Below are 17,977 nucleotides of genomic sequence, written 5' to 3' on the forward strand. Positions count from 1 at the left end.
ATAAGGAGTTGCTGGCAAATATTTTTCATTGACAAGGAGTTGCTGGCAAATATTTTTCATTGACAAGGAGTTGCTGACAAATATTTTTCATTGGCAAGGAGTTACTGGCAAATATTTTTCATTGATGACATACGCAAAGGATGCATATCTTGTGTAATTTTAAAGTTATTATTATGCTGCGTATTTAAAAAAAAATACGGGAGATATTAGCTTGTTGATTAAATTAAACCGAAAGGCGGGAGAAAATTTTAAAAATTGTAACAAATATGAATGCTCTCGTATAATAGAGAAAGTTAGCAAATTTATTGGTTCGATGAGAGCTGAAGTTCCTTTCTCGGTGGGAGAGCATCGAAAGCATTTCAGAGGATCAAATCTCACTTTAAATTATAGGCATCGGCCTATATAGCCTTACCAGTGGCGTACACAGAATTTCATCAACGACAGGGTTCAAGCAGTCACATGTCTTTTCAGCAGAAGCGTGATCATCATGTACTGTAACTATCTATATATATTATAATTATATAGATATGTTGTACGTTTATTTCCCCATATCTTGTTCAAAATGAGTGTAAGCCCCGTTGTGTACGCCACTGAATCTCTCTGCTGTCAAAGGACGTACTTGTGAAATCATTCAGTCAAGCTATCGAACCCAGGAACATGTACTCCAAACTCAGAAATCGTACCAATTTATTTAATTAGCATGTTGAATTGCTGAATCAACTACAACCATGGGCGCCCGAAGGGGGCACGGAGGGGCCGGAGCCCCACATGGCTCACGAAAACAACTTAAATTTCTTAAGATTTTCTTAATACAATTAAGAAATATCAAACGTGATATAGCAGCCAGGAAGATGGCCTCCCGAGGAAATTTTCTTCGGGCGCCCATCACTGTGGCGGTTTCTTAACATTTTCAATCACTCATACAAGTTCACCGAAAATTTAAAAAAAAAAAAAAAGTGTATGCTTTTTAGTTGCATTCCAACCATTAAAAGTTGTTACATAACGTTTCTTCTTAATACTTCATTTCCTCTTAGGCTATTTGACATGTTAAATGGTAAATTATTTATTTGGCCATAAAACCATACAGAATTTCATTATGGTTATATATCCCGTGCATTGACATGCGTATAGCCAATTGTTCTGTCTGCATTTAAAAACGTCAGAATCGGTTTGAACTGGTTTCACAATTGAACGTAATTCTTCTGTAAGTGGTGTTCTCGCACATCCACATCTGTTGTAGCTTTCAGATCGCGTTCCACTTGTTTTTCTCTTCAACAACTGGCAAAGCAAACATCCAGAATGAAAAAAAAAAAAAAAAAAAAATGTAATCCTAAATTTCTGACTAGATTGTGTTCGTGACACTGTGTTTTATACATTGGAGGAATATGAATGTGAAATCTTTGAGTTTTACGTCCCACAGTTATGCCGGCTAGGCTAAAGGAGACGGTAATAATGAGAAATGAATGCAATGGTGGAATGAATAAAGTGGGAGGAAACGGGAGAACCCCGTGAAAATCCACGAACACGGTGTTTGCCCACCACAAAGTTCACTTGGCGGGGACTGGGATCGAACCCGGGACCCCAAGCACCAATGCTCTACCACTGAGCTACCGCGGCCCCGAGCTCGGATCGAACCAGGGAGGGATCCCACGAACCAGAGGTGAACACTTTACCTCTTTACCAGGGGAATCAATCAATCACCATGTCCTCTGGAGGAATATGAATAGACGTAATTAGTTATTGGTCCCCAATCAAAATTCTAAATCCTATTTTCCAACTGAGTGCTCTGTGACGTAAAAGTTCTCAGCTCCATTTGCAGTAAACTAAACGGATAGCACGAAGCAGGCAATAAATCTTTCTTTGATAAAGACATCGTATGATTGACAAACAAGATGCGTAGTAGACAGATTTTTAGATTCACTATTCGTGCATCCGCAACTACTTGTACAGTCAGTGATAGAAGTTCTTTCTGTTTGGCCACATATATTTTGGAAATAACGGTGATATGGCTGTAACGTACAACGGTGGTACAGTACGCCTGGAACGCACAGAAAACTACGTTCTTTTTTCATTTATTAAAAACTGTACTCGAATGGTTCTTCCGTTCTGAAGTTAGTTACGAAACTAACGTCATCAACCGAAAAGGACTTTTGTCGCTGACTGTACCCCACCAACACTTGCTTACTATTCCTCTCTTTCATCCTCATCCCCTGCCCATCTTTTCTTTACGTTTTCCCTCGTGCGTTAAAAGTACCCGCTCTGAGGAAAATATGAAATCACCACTGTGCACAGGGCACTATTCAGTACTTATTGCCTGCGAGACGAGAGATGTCTCGTCTCAAAATTAATACTGAGGTCCAAGCAAGACATTTGCAAATTCGAGTCGAAAGGTTAAATTTCACGACTCTCATGTGTAACACTAGTTCGTCCAAGTCTTCGATCTCAAAACACTATTTTAATGTTACACGTTTTGTAGGATAAAGACTATAAATTGATAACATGATTGTACGTACACAAGGAAGAACATTTTTGTACGTTTAAAGATAGGGGCGTCATTATACAATATACTCCAATAATAAATATGGTTTAAATGCTTTTAGATCATACCCTTCGTGGACCTCTCGTGACAAGGAAAGATTCTGATAATTCTGCATGAAATTGACAAAAAGAAAAAAAATCACGACACAAATTTACAAAATTAGACTAGGATTCAGCGGCGACATTTAGGGATGCGCACGAGACGAGTCGAGACAGGATTTTCCTGACAAAATTCGAGTCGAGACACGGCTCTTCCAATAGAGAAATATACATTTTTCGAGTCGAGAAACTTTTACAGCACATTTTGGAGACGAGACAGCTACAAATCTTGTCTCGTTTGCATCCGTAGCGACATTTTGTTTCTGCGACGATGATCATTCGCGTTTTCGTAAACCACAGGATTAAATAGTTAAATTATAGTCCTTTTTTAGACTTCGAGTTATATATATATAATATGTGTGTGTGTATGTAAATATTAAGAAATATTAAAAAAAAGTTGCACTTCGACCTCTGTGTTGGCAGACCGAATACATTACCTTCCTGTCACGAATTGATATGCATGTATCCCATTTAAACTTCCTCCATCGATGTTTCAATATTTTGCGTGATACTTCTGAGAGTAGCGAGAAATGCGAACTAAAAATTTTAAACCTTTAATAATACGTATCACGGGAAGGTCAAGTTCGTAGAATTAATTTATCCGCATGAAGGGGTATTTTCTCGTTATAATATGAAAACCGATTGAGCGTAGAGTATCTGGGTTCGACTCTAGTAGCCGGATATCCTGACTGAAGATTTCTCCTCAGTTCCACCGTGTGAATCCCGAGATAATACCCGTAATTGTAGGCTCTGGTCAATTTCTTTATTCTTTTTGCATTGTTGTTTGAACTAGGGATGGCCTTTTTCGAAAAATCTGTTTTTCGATCTTCGGAATTTTCATTTTTCGTTTTTTCGTTTTTCGCTTTTTCGAAAAAAGTTTTGTTTTTCGTTTTTTCGAAAAAATTTTCTTTTTTGTTTTTCGAAAAAGTTTTCGTTTATCGTTTTCCGAAAATTTGTTGTTTTTCGTTTTTGGTTTCCGAAAAATTTTTCGTTTTTCGTTTTCGGAAAAGCCATTTTCCGAAAAAGTATTTTTCGAAAAATGTGACCATCCCTAGTTTGAACGTTTGTGGGTTATGGTCTTCCGGACCACGGCTGCAATGTAGTTGGTGAGTACGCAGACCATCATGAATAATCAGCCCACATAGTATGGATCGTTACTCACCACACAATCTCGCCTACAAGAGACCACGCCGGGGGCACGGTGGCTCAGTGGTAGAGCGCTTACCTCTGGCGCGTGGGATTCCTCGTTCGATCCCCGGCTAAGTAAGTTTGTGGTGGACAACATCGTGTCTGTGGGTTTTTTCTGGATATTTTCATTTCCTTCCACTTTCTCATTCCACCAATTCTTCCATCATCATTCACTTACTTTAATCATCGTCTCCCTTAGCCTAAAGGACATAATCGTGGGACGTTAAACTAGAAATCTTTCATTTTATTTTTTTCAAAAGACCACATCACCTGTCAATTAGATATTTCAGTTTTACATCTCACGCTTATGAAAATGAAATGAAATTTTTAAGTTTTACGTCCCACGTTTATGCCGATTAGGCTAAAGGAGGCGGTGATGATGAGAGATAAATGAAATGGTGGAATGAAGGAAGTGGGAGGAAACGGGAGAACCCCGAGAAAACCCACGCACACGGTGTTTGTCCACCACAAAGTTCACCTGGCAGAAGCAGGGTTTGAACCCGGGACCCGAAACACCAGAGGTATCTCACGCTTATGTCTGGGAGGCTAAAGCAGACGGTGATGATGAGAATTAATGAAATTGTGGAATGAAAGAAAGTAGAAGGGAGCAGGAGAACACATGAACATGGTGTTTATCCATGACAAAAGTCTTATTTGGCACGAAATGGAATCGAACCAGGGACCACACGCACCAGTGGTGAACACTCTACCACCGAGGCACCGTGGGCCCTAGGGATGTTCCAAAAACCGGTTAACCGGTTTCGGTTCGGTTTGTAGCTTAAACCGAATCAGTCGGTTTGGACTTCAAACCGTTTCGGTTCGGATTGGGAACGGTTCGGTTCGGTTTGGGAACAGTTCGGTTCGGTTTGTAGTGTGGTTCAATTCGGTTTAAGAACTCTTGGACCCTGTTTGTGGACTATTTTGTTTAGTTTCTGTTCAATATTCGAAATCGATGGAAATGCAGTTTGCGTTATTAGGAACCGTCCAACCTGAGATTACAATAAGAGTGTAATGTTATGTTTTCGGTATAACTTTATTCAGATGTAAAATTATTTCGATATTACTGAACAATTGAGGGTTTATACTGTGTGTGTGTGTGGGTACTTTTAATAATGCTTTGGAAATTGAAATAAAACTCTTAATATCAGTTGGAAGTTAACTTTACAACATATACAGATTTAGGATAGATACGACAATTACTTGGGAATTGGGAACTACTTTAATTTACTAGTACTAAATTATGTTCTAGTGTGAAGAGTCACACAATGGAAATATTACAGTTATACTATTTTATGAGTACTAAAACTACCAAAAATTTAACAATTTGTATTACAGTTCGGTTCGGTTTCGGTTGAGTCTGAACGGTTCGGTTCGGTTTAGAGACGGTTCGGCCCGTTTTCGGTGAACCGTTCCAAACCGCTTTAAGTAACAAACCGAAACCGCGGCTTACGTTTCCAGGAACCGTCCACCCTTAGCGGGCCCCCTGTGCAAAAATTAGTGTTTTGATTTCTTTTTTGCTTTTTTTTTTTTTATTCCTAAAGTTTGTTTTGCTCTCATGCCCTCGAGACGAGAAGTAAATTTTTAAATTCGAGACGAGATGAGAGACGAACAAAATGAAGAGCATTTATCAACGTTTGAAGATATAAAAGTCACTACACAATATCCTCCAATAATAAATATGTTTTAAATGTTGTTATACAAGGTATTCCAACCAAAACAACACCGACAACGTTTGAGAGGTGATTCCTGACACCAAGATAAGGCAAAATGTAAAGACCAACCTGGGTGCACAAATGCTTTCTTTCGGAGTTATAGGCTGCCGAAAACATGAAAAAAAAAGAACTTTAAAGGTCCATTACTTCCAAAACTATGGGACCTATCCTAGTCGGGTCAAGACTGCACTTAGGAACTAGTATGTGCCCTATACAAATATCAATATTTCAGAATCCTAAGGTACTTTCGAAACAATTTTTATAGAGGTAGTTGTATTTTGATAATTTCAAAATGAAATTAAGAAAAAAAATCATAAATTTTTTACATTTATTTACAAGGTGAGACGAGAAAATCTTATAAAGTTGTCTCGTCTCGCAAGAAACATTGACTGGTTCGTATCCCGTTTTGAACTGAGATCCCATCTCTTGAAGCCTTGATACCGAGGAGGGACGTTGTCTCGTCTCGAGAAGGGACATTAAACTTCACTTTAGTAATCATTAATTGATTAAGTATGACCGTAGTTTCATGAATACCCGCTTGACACTACTCACAACGTTATATAATGGGTTTTATTGTAATAGTTTATTAAACGTTTACATCTTATGCTTGTTTGCTTTTATATTTGATGTTTCTTGTTCGATAAAATCCATAAATTTTAATGAATTCCTTCTATTTTTTACTTCATTCCAGTTCAAGCGCATGCTGAACAAAGAACTCAGTCACTTTTCGGAGTCCAGCAAGTCAGGAAATCAAATATCTGAGTACATTTGTTCAACGTTTCTTGGTAAGTAATTATTTAAGTACTTAGATAATTGCTAGTCACCACACCGCTTTGTAGTAAGTTTTAGGATTTAACTGAATTCTCATCCGACTGATCAAAGTAGTATTTTCATCGAAACAAATCATAGTTAATAAGTATCGTTAAGTTATGCTAAAAAGCGTATATAGAAATAAGATTTCTTTTTAGAGTAAATTAAACAAGTACCTTATTTATCTATCTACGCGAACTGTATTAGAGTTCAATCTATCACTTGTTCCATACATTGTGGGAAAAGTACACTTTAACCAGATTTTCTATGCTTATCTCAGTGTGATTTTACCTAGCATGGTGTGACTATAGCGTGAATTTTCATCTGTTTCTATTATTATCTTGTGAATTTTCATCTACTTGTGCCATTTTCAAATGAATTTTTATCTGATTTTGTGATTATCTTGTGAATTTTGATCTACTTCTATGATTGTCATTCGAATTTTCATTTAATTCTGTGACTACCATGCGAGTTCTTAAATGCTTTTATGATTACCGTATGAGAGATCATCATATAATCATTATATAATTATATATAATGTTTATGTGATTATCATGTAAATTTTGACGTTTATAAATGATAGTCGTGAAGAGTTTCTTCTTCCCTGATTTCATATGAATTTTTATTTACTCTTTGACTATTAATTTTCATACACTTCTACGTTTATCTTGAGAAATTCCATATTCTTCTATGATTACCTTGGCAAATTTTATTTACTTCCATGATTATCTTTGCAAATTTCATCTGCTTCTATGATTATCTTGGAAACTTTCCTCTGATTCTATTATTATTTTGGGAAATTTAATCTATTTCTATGATTATCTTTTGAAATTTCATCTGCTTCTATGATTATTTTGGGAAGTTTCATCTGATTCTATTATTACTTTCGAAAATTTAATTTATTTCTATGATTATCTTTGGAATCTTCGTCTGCTCCTATGATTATCTTGAAAAGTTTAATCTGATTCTATCATTATCGTGGGAAATTTAATCTATTTCTATGATTATCTTTAGAAATTTCATCTAATTCTATGATTATCTTTGGAAATTTGATCTGTTTCTATTATCTTCGGAAATTTCATCTGTTTCTATGATTTTCTTGTAAATTTTTACGTACTTTTAAGATTATCAGATTTTTTTTTCAACTATTGTCATATGCACCTGTTCAACACACTTCATATACACATTTTCAACTATTCATAGATCAGTTTATTCCTGTCAATCTGTCGATAAAATTGGGTCTTTTATAAAGTGAATTGGCAGCTACTATATTATTCTAAGATTTAAGTTACGTACAGTATGTGCGAGCCAAAGTATGCTAATTAATACATATAATCTTGGCATTTTCCTTTGTTGCTACGAAAAGTCAAAATCCGTTATCAATGGCCTAGTGGCCAGTGCCTGTGCCTCTGATACACGATATATCGGGTTTGATTCCTGATGAGAGAGTACCGAACGCACTATAGTTGTTCAGATCGCACTTTATCTAGAAAGTATGTTTGCCCCCCCCCTCTTTTTATAGCCTCGTTCTGAGCAGTGACGTAACTCATAAATCCAGTCGAAAAAAAGCAGTTCATGAAAGATGTTCTCAGAGTTCCAAATGGAAAATTCCAGTTACAAATCTGACTTAATACCGTTAAGTCCCTACCTATCCTCAGCATTTAAAATCCTAAGCACATGTTTTTATTTCATGTTAATTGTTTTTAATTGTTATATGAGTAAACAAACAATAAACAAGTTTTAAAATGACCTTATCGCAACAGGGAAGAGTTAGTTAATTTTTCAAGGGCATTTTTCCCTTTTCTTTTGATTTATTACATGCGAAGGATTGTGAAAGTGCTTACATCCGCAGTTCACAGAACGGAAGAAGAAAAAAAAAAACAGTACTAATAAATTATTAATTAATGCTAGTATGCAGGGAAGATCTTCACTAGAATAATGGATGGTGAAAATTGGTGTCAATACCCTCAGATTAAAAAAAAAATGGTCAGTACGTAATACAGTCAATAATAATAATTAAAAATCGATCTTATGTATCATATAATCTCAAACATTATAGACACTTTGCTAACAGGCACTATTGCAATAGATCTCAAGCAAGTACTTAATGGTTATGTCGTAAATATTACCTCACGATTACATTAGGCTCACAAACATACTCTGCATTGAAATCGTGTCCTTGTGGTGTATGATGTACGTTAAATGCCTTTCAGCTTGGGTTTTATGCTGTGTAATTCAATTTTCGTACGATCTATTTGCTTAGGTGACAGCGTATAAAGTTGCTAGTGTAATTAAAGTATTATTTTCTTCAGTCTAAGTAAGAATTGCACACGAAACATCTCTTCTAATATAAGCATATATATTTTTCGAGACGAGAGAACTCTTCTAATATTAACGTACATTTTTAGAGACGAGACAGCTCTTCTAATAGAAACATGTACATTTTTTTTCGAGACGAGATAGCTGTTCTAATAGTAACATTTTTTGCGACGAGATAGATGTTCTAATAGAAACTTGCACATTTTTCGAGGCGACACTGCTCTTCTGATAGATACATGTACATTTTTCAAGACGGGATAGCTTTTCTAATAGAATCTTGTACATTTTTCGAGACGAGACAGCTTTTTTAATAGAAGCTTGTACATTTTTCGAGACAACCCTTCTAATAGGAACATATGCAGTTTTCGACACGAGACATCAGTTTCACCACACACACACACATACACAAAAAAAAAAAAAAATCGAGACGAGAGTCTCAACTTTTCTTCCATAAACATCTCCCAAAGTCTAGTCCTTCTTGACATTATTCGTGGTAGCACCAATTCTTGGAATAGCTAATGCACACTACTTTTGTTTTAGAAATACATTTATTTATTTTTCTACTAATCAGATCGAATTTAGATTATGGAGCGCAATCGAAAAGCTCCTAGAATTTCACTTTTTCATAATTTTGAAATTCATAGTTGTCGTCTTCAAAAAAGATGGCGAATCAAGAGAATGCTCTAGTACCTTCGAAACCAAGGTATTCATTTATTTACGAAGAGTGGAAACTGCACGACTGGATTGCAAATTGAACTCCGATCTCCAGGTTACGGTCTCGATGTGCTAGTCAGTTAAAATCTTAAAATATTCATTCATGGCTTGTTGGATATCTGACAAACATGAATAGGTCGCCCAAAATATGTACAGATGTCGGCGCCACTAAAAAGCACCCGCTGATATATTGTCCACCACAAACTCTCTTGTTCTTTGATCGAACCAGGGACCCTTCGCACCAGAGCTCTTTACTACTGAGCTACTGTGTTCTGTCTCACTCTTAATAGTTTTTTGATTAGATTTTGTTTCTTGTTGTTATTGTCTTTAAGTTATACTTTGGGTCATATGAAAAACTAGCAGATTGCGCGTCCTTCGCACGGGGAGAATACGTTTCGTTTTGGACATAAAGGGCAATGGGGCTGAATTTGGATTTTGAAAGGCATCGGAAGTGTCGTTGTTTGTCTCAGCAAACCGGAAAGTCGAAAACTATGTAATTGACACTAATATCGGTTATTTTCGATCATACATATCATCCCCTTCCCTCCCCCAAGTTGTGGGGTTGAATGGGTTTAAACGGGATCGGAAGTATCACTGTTCATCTCAGCAATCCCAAAATCTATAAGTTCAACACTAATATAGGTCATTTTCGATCATTTTTAAATATCTCTTCCTCTCCTAAGTTGATCGAGATCAGCCGAGTGGTTCAAGAGTTATTAACTCACAAACATAGTCCCTTCCATTTTATATATTAGACTAGATAAATCACAGACATCGGCTAAAGAGTCACAGATACAAGGTCATACATAACAAATGAAACCTTAACCTGGTGTATTTAACTGCGTCAAAACCCAAGCGGAGTAGAAATTGATTTTTTTAAATTACTCCAATAAAGGAAGGAGTTTGATTGCTTAATAAATATTTTAATATGAAGACTGCATGCATTACACATTGAATGACCTAAATAAAAGTCAAGCGTTCGTTGATTCTTCCAGGTGGCGGATTAATTGGTTTCTCAACTTCATTTTAAAACACGAACGATTACTTTTTTTCTTTTTGCTGCAGTGTTCTTCTTTATGAATTATGCAAATAAACTATAAAATAGAAGCTTTTACAACTTGGACTCGTAAAAGAAAGAAAGGAACCTGCATAATTTTAAAGATTAAATTATCCATACATAAAAGCAATCGAAATATTACTTTTCAATAGTTTTTTCTTTTAAAGACTTTTTCCTCCTATGATTTTTTTCTTTTATTTTTTTCTGGTCCCTTATATACAGTCTTGTGAATTTTCATTAACTTCTATGATTGTCATGTGAATTTTCACTAACTTCTACGATCGTCATGTGAATTTTCATTAACTTCTATGATTGTAATGTGAATTTTCACTAACTTCTATGACTGTCATGTGAATTTTCATTATTTTCTATGATTGTCGTCGTGAATTTTCACTAACTTCTATGATCGTCATGTGAATTTTCATTAACTTCTATGATTGTAATGTGAATTTTCACTAACTTCTATGACTGTCATGTGAATTTTTATCATTTTCTATGATCGCCATGTGAATTTTCATTAACGTCTATGATTGTAATGTGAATTTTCACTAACTTCTATGACTGTCATGTGAATTTTCATTATTTTCTATGATTATCATGTGAATTTTCACTAATTTCTAGGATCGTTATGTGATTTTCATTCACTTTTATGAATATATTGTGAATGTATGTATGTATGTGAATGTATGTGAATATATATTATGAATATATTATGAATAGCTTTGTCACCGATTTCTATGATTTCTCAGTGGCAGTTTCAGGTTTACAAACAGATCAATGCTTCCTCAACGTTTTCGGTTCACATAGGTCTTAGAATGCAAGGATTTTCTACGGCGTCTGAAAACGGAGCATTTAGTCTAGTGTTATTAAAGTTAGAATGTCGAGTGCTGTTTCGAGAGGTAATGACCGCGGCGCACAGTTTGAATACCACTCTAATGTGGCTTGTTAAACAATAAATTGCAAATTCAAGTATCCCATGGGAAAAATAGTAACACTTTGCGTGAACGTAAAAGTAGTTAAGAATTTAACAAACAAAAGAAGGTAAGTGGTATTGTTTACGAAAGTTTTCTCGAATACGCACGCAAACATACACAGAGGCGCGTCTATAGAGGAAATGGAGCAATGATGCAATAGCCACGCGAAAGTGAAATAATAACCATCAATCCATTTGACCTGTTGACAGTGGGGTCATATACGAAACGCTCATGGGTGCACGTAGGCACACTGATCTTCAGATGCTCGCCCACATCAGAGAAGTTTTGTCAGTAAATAGTGGTGGTGGTTGTTGTCACAGACTATCAAAACAAAAGTTACGTTTCAAAAAATACGTTCAAAATGTTTGTAGACGTCTTTTCTTTTTTCATTTTTTTTTTTTTTTTAGAGTGTGAACTTTTAAAACTGTTGCATCAACTGTCCATTTTGCAATTATTTAATCATGTAATGCGGTGTCATAATATTTTCATCATCACTCTGTCCTTTTAACAACTGCAATACATTTTATATTATGATTCTGTAGAAAAATTAACATTATGTAAAAACTAATAATCACACTTGTATTAAAGTGCAACGAGCTTTGTTGTATGCTAATGCTTTTCCTAAGAAACTTATAAATGAATTTATAAGTTAACTCTACACAGTTGGGTAATTGTATAGTCACTATAAAAAGAAAGGTACATAGGCTATGCATATCTGTATTTCTCTTCAATAACTTCGTACCGAATCGACGACAAACATGCTCAAACTCGCAAGCTTGGCTCAATAATTGAGCACGAGCGCTGTAACTAGATACCGAGCCACAGTCCGAGTTCTTAGCAAGCGCGAGTCGCATTGAACGTAGCGAACTTTAGCCCTTGGCAAGACCGATTCCTATTGAGAATAGCAAATCCCAGCCCTTAGTAAGCGCGAGCTCCATTGAAGACAGAGAATCGTAGCTCTTAGCAAGAGTGAGGTTAAGAATAGCGAATTCTAGCCTCTAGCAGGAGCAAACCCCATTGACGATAGCGAATTCTAGTCCTTAGCAAGCGCTAGCCTCATTGAGGATAGGAAATTCTAGCTCTTAGCAAGAGTGAGCCCCATTGGGAATAACGAATCCTAGCCCCTTAGCAAGAGCAAGTCCCATTGAAGATAGTGAACATTAGCCCTTAGCGAGAGCAAGACCCATTGCGGATAGCGAATCCTAGCCGTTAGCAGGCGTGAGTCTCATTGAGAACAGCAGAAGTGAAAAACGGGAATCAAATGGTTAGGACTTAATTTGAAAAGAAATTATTTTTTTAGTTATTTGATGTAAAGTATGAAACTAATTCTGCAGCCGAGGATTCACTGTCAGATTCACAAAAGTCTCCATTGACTTCTGTCCTCTGCCAACTAGATTCAGTTTCTACTTTAATATTCCTATTTCTGTGAGATCCATCTTAATATTGTCCTCCCACGTGCTACTAGGTTTTCCTTTCCGATTGGATTTCCAGTTAAAATTTTGAAAGCATTCCTACTTTCGTCCATTCTGTCTACCTGACCTGCCCACCCGAGCCTCCTAGTCTTACTCACCTTAATAATGTAGTTTCCACCATTCCTTATTCCTGTTCCTCTTGATTTTGAATATTTGTCTCAGGACTTTATTTTCAAATGCTTTCAGCCTGGTTTTTTTCCCTCAAAAGTAAGCGATCATGTTCCGGAACCATACAGCACAATAGGCATATTTAAGCTTCAAATTCTTCGACAAAATTTTGGGAGGCAAAAGAGATTGGACTGAATACTAACACGAATTCCCCGCTTTCAGTTGCCATTTAATTTCTTCATGGACATAGGTTTGGGCTGTTAATGTTGCTCCTAGATATTTGAAAGTTTCCACTTTCATGGATAGTATTGCTTGGTGGGAAGTATAGTATAATAATAATAATAATAATAATAAAAGGGAGAGAAATAAGAAGACTAGCTGATGGGCGGTAATACTAAATGGGGTAAATCTTCTGTCAAACGAAGATAAGTGCAAATCTTAAGAACCTGACATATTAAAAATAATAAAAAATTACCATTTTTCTTTTGTTTGTTTTTCGTAAGTGAAAGGAGGTAATGAAATGTAACTTACCACAATCATAGATAGTGTTATTCTACAACAGAAAATATGAACCTGAAGAGTTTTCAGTATTGCCATCCATATAATTGACAGTGTTGCCAGAATAAAACCTCTCCCAAAATCTTAGTTAAGGCAGCGACTAGAGGAACGAATTCAACTGCATTTGATTACGTATCATGTTGTTGTGGTATCCTGTGAACTACTTTTTTTTTTTTAAAAAAAAAAACATTATTATTTAATAACAGTACGTTAAAACTATTTTGTTTGTTATAAACTAAATACAACTATTATTTAAAAAGTAGTTCACAGGATTCAAAAACAACATGATATGTAATCAAATGCAATTGAGTTTGTTCATCTAATCGCTGCCTTAACTCAGATTTTTGGGACAAATGTTATTCTGGCAACACTTTCTACGGATGGGCGAGAGCTCAAGTGGTTCGGAGTCCACGTTAATCAGTAGGTCCACGTCTCATATAGCCTCGCTGCTGAACGGGACGTTAAACTCAAAATCAACTCAACTCAACTTTCTACGGATGGCAACACTGAAAATTCCTCAAATTCATATTTCCTATTATAGAATAGCATTATCTATGATTGTGGTAAGTTGCATTTCATTATCTCCTTCCACTTACGACAAACAAGCAAAAGAAAACGGTTATTATTTTATTATTATTATTTTTAATATGTCAGCCTCTTAACCTGAAGTAACAGCAACATATTATTATAGGATAAGACAAAACGAAAATACACGTCCTGATATAGGGAGATATTTTTCTTCCTTTGAAATTTGTTTGGTTTAGGAGAAATCACCTCCCACAGAATGAGCGCATTATAATGTGTGTACCATAAAAGTCACTGAATGTCTTCCGAGTTCTTTGTATTGATTTTCCTGACATGACACGAATATAAAAAGGTTTTCGTTCTTCTTCTTCTTCTTCATCTTCTTCTTCTTCTTCTTCTTCTTCCCGCCTTGAATCCTGTGAAGTTTTCTGTTCTTCTTTATTACGTAATATTCTTGCGTCTCTTTTTTCTCCTTCTGTTCCCATGTGCTGCCCCCTGCTCTCTACTATTCACCTTGTCCACCGTTCTGTATTTAGAGGTCACTCCTACTATTCCTGGACCGTTCGCCTGTGCATTAAAAAGCAACACCATCTCTCGAAAGAGTAATTGCTACACTCCTATGTCATGCACATATATCATTATAAGTATTTTCCCATTACTAGTACGTCGTTTGACGCAAACTGAGACATCTTCATATAACACGGATCTCAGCCAATCTTAGTTTTAACATCAGATGCACTTTCTCTAATATTATCCATCAATCAGTTTTTCTTTCTTTCTTTTTTTTTATACTTTAGATGTATTTTATTTCATATGATATTGTCCATTAATCTCAGTCTTCACATCAGATATACATTCTCTAATATCAGTCAATCTTAAGTTTCAACATTAGATTCACTTTCTTTAATATTGTGCATCAGTCTGTTTTAATAATAAACACAGTTTATCTAATATTGTCTTTCAATCTGTTTTCACATCAGATGCACTCTCTCCAATATTATCCATCAATCTCGGTTTTACATCAGAAGCACTTTCTTTAATATTGTCCATCAATGTAAGCTTTTACATGCATTTTTTCTTGTAGAGAAAGTACAAATTAGATGCACTTTTTTCTAATATTATCCATCAATCTCAGTTTTTGCATCATGTCCACTTTCTCTTATGTTATCAGTCTATCTCAGTTTTTACATTAGATACACTTTACTTCATATGATATTGTCCATCAATCTCAGTCTTCACAGCAGATACACTTTCTCTGGTGTTATAGATCAACCTCAGTTTTCACATTAGATTCACTTTTTCTAATATTGTGCATCAATCTCAGTTTTAACATAAGTTGCACTTTGTCTAATATTGTATATAAATCTGTTTTCACATCAAATGTACTTTCTCTAATATTCATTAATCACGGTTTCACACCAGATGCACTTTAGTTAATATTATCCATCAATCTCAATTTTTTTTTTTTTTACATCAGATTCACTTTTTCTAATACCAATCTCAGTTTTTATATAGATACAGTTTAATATTATCAATCAATCGTAGTTTCTACACCAGATACACTTTCTTTTGTATTATCCATCAATCTCAGTATTTACATCATATCCACTTCCTCTAATATTTTCAAGCAATCTAATAATGTCTATCAATCGCAGTTTCTCGTCAGGTACACTTTCATTAATATTGTTCATCAATCTCAGTTTTCATTTCATATGCACTTTCTCCAATATTGTCAATCAATCTCGATTTTCACAACATATGCACTTTCTTTAATATCTTACTGGTAATCTTAGTTTTCACATCAGATGCACTTTCTCTAATCATTCATCAATTGAATTTTGAGCATTCCCTTTCTGTTTTCACTTTCGACAATACATTTTATTAAATCTCGATTACAATGTGTACTTTATGGAAATGTTTAAAAGTATATATATTTAAGTGAAATTACCGAAGTTAGGATATATATTCCCAACACCTAAGTGGAAATACTAGGGTACTTGCACTTAAGTGTTGTTTTCACTTATTTACTGTTGTACTTAGCACAAGGTCTTTACATGTATTGCCCTGGTATGAGCAGTCTAGCTAGACTGAATTCTGGAACTTTAAAGTTACGTCTACTTTAGTAATCTGTAACGTGTTCTCCTTACTCAAGTAGCATTTAAAGGTCTTCACTACAGCGAAATTAAACTACCGCTAATCTTAGAGTCTTTTTCTGTAATATCATCAAAACAAATAAAAATATTTGAAAATCAGAAACATAGTGAACTAGACAATACAATTTTGCATGTGATACCGTTATCACAACTCATCTAGCTGCTTTCGATTTGCAACTGTAAACAGATTTAGCATTTTTTGCGGGTTCTGTAAATAGCGGCATACCAAAAGCAGATGGTTGAATTGTGGTAAAGGTATCATATGCAAAATTGTATTGTCTAGTTCACTGCGTTTCTGCTTTTCGAATATTTTTATTTGTTTTGAAGATATTACAGAAAAATTGTAAAATTAGCGGTAGTTTAATTTCGCTGTAGTGAAGACCTTTAAGGTAGGGCACAAAAGCTCCGGAACTTGCTTTTTGTTGTTGTTGTTTTTTTTTAAGTTTACCCTTTTTACCTCCGAGACCGAAGTTTAAGGTGGAATCCGAACCGCCATAATGTATTCAGAAATGAAATGAAAATTTTGAGTTCCATGCCCCACGATTAAGTCGTGTGGACTAAAAGAAACAAACAGTGATGATGAGAAATGGATGAAATGGTGAACTGAAGAAAATGGAAGGAATCCGAAAAAACCCATGGACACGGTGTTTATCTACCACAAAGCGCACTTGGATTGATCTGCGATCGAACCAAGGTACCCCACGCACCAGAGATGAAGCCCTACCACTGAGCCACCATGACCTTGTGATGTTTTCAGATTTTAATTATTTCTTACCGAGTAATGAACTTAGGATCACGTGAAGCAAAGACACACGCTAGCCACTAGACCAGTATGGAGACTGGAATTTGATTTATCTCCTTGAGAAACACCAAATGAATAGTTTAAACTCTTCCATCTTGCGACACCATACTATTACGCTTTCTTTCTACTGTAGTGCACGTGCCAATAGAATAAGAAGATATTAAATAGGTTGGCTATTTCAGTTGCCACGTGTATTAGAAAACTTCTAAAACGCACTTCACACACCTCGACAAATTTTATTGTTGCAGCCAGACCAGGAACATCGTCAAAGATAACTAGAATGGAAAGGTAAAGGAGGATGTGGGAGATGGAAAAATAGTTCCGCTCAGTGACGTCATAAGCACTGCTAAAAGATCTTTTTGGCTAACTGACAGAGTAAAAAAAAAATACGTGGACGAACAGGATCAGCAGTTATTTATTAACTCTTTGAAGATATGACAAGGTTACTCAAAAGTTATACAGTTTTATAGTCTTCCCGTAACTTAAATGCAATGACGCAGATTTAAAGCATTTAGCATCTCTTAATACTATTATAAATCAATTTATCCTTTTCTAATTTTATAATGTGATTGATTACTACAGCGAAATTAAAGTACCGCTAATTTTTTAGTTTTTTTTTTTTGTAATATCTTCAAAACAAATAAAAATATTCGAAAAGCAAAAACGTAGTGAACTAGACAATATAATTTTGCTTGTGATACCTTTATTACAATATTCACCTATCTGCTTTTGATATGCCGCTATTTATAGAACCCACAAAAAATGCTAAATCTATCTACAGTTTCAAATCGAAATCAGATAGATAAGTTGTAATAACGGTATCACATGCAAAATAATTTATTGTCAAGTGCACTACGTTTTTGCTTTTCGAATATTTTTGTTTTGAAGGTATTACAGAAAAACTCTTAAATTAACGGTAGTTTAATTTCGCTGTAGTGAAGACTCTTA

The 17,977-nt window shown here is 35.3% G+C and overlaps 1 protein-coding gene across 9 annotated transcripts in view; it reads left to right on the forward strand.

Annotated features, from left to right (window-relative positions):
- The window catches only part of dnc (phosphodiesterase dunce), an 872,058-nt gene that overhangs the window by 787,221 nt on the left and 66,860 nt on the right, over positions 1-17,977 (forward strand). For all 9 annotated transcript variants that reach the window (XM_081742182.1, XM_081742183.1, XM_081742184.1 and 6 more), the window contains one exon: positions 6,229-6,322. In XM_081742182.1, the coding sequence (XP_081598308.1) occupies positions 6,229-6,322 (94 nt within the window). The remainder of the gene's footprint in view (positions 1-6,228; positions 6,323-17,977) is intronic.

Source organism: Thermobia domestica, chromosome 16 (genome assembly GCF_964235325.1).
Source record: "Thermobia domestica chromosome 16, izTheDome1.hap1.1, whole genome shotgun sequence".
NCBI lineage: Eukaryota > Metazoa > Arthropoda > Insecta > Zygentoma > Lepismatidae > Thermobia > Thermobia domestica.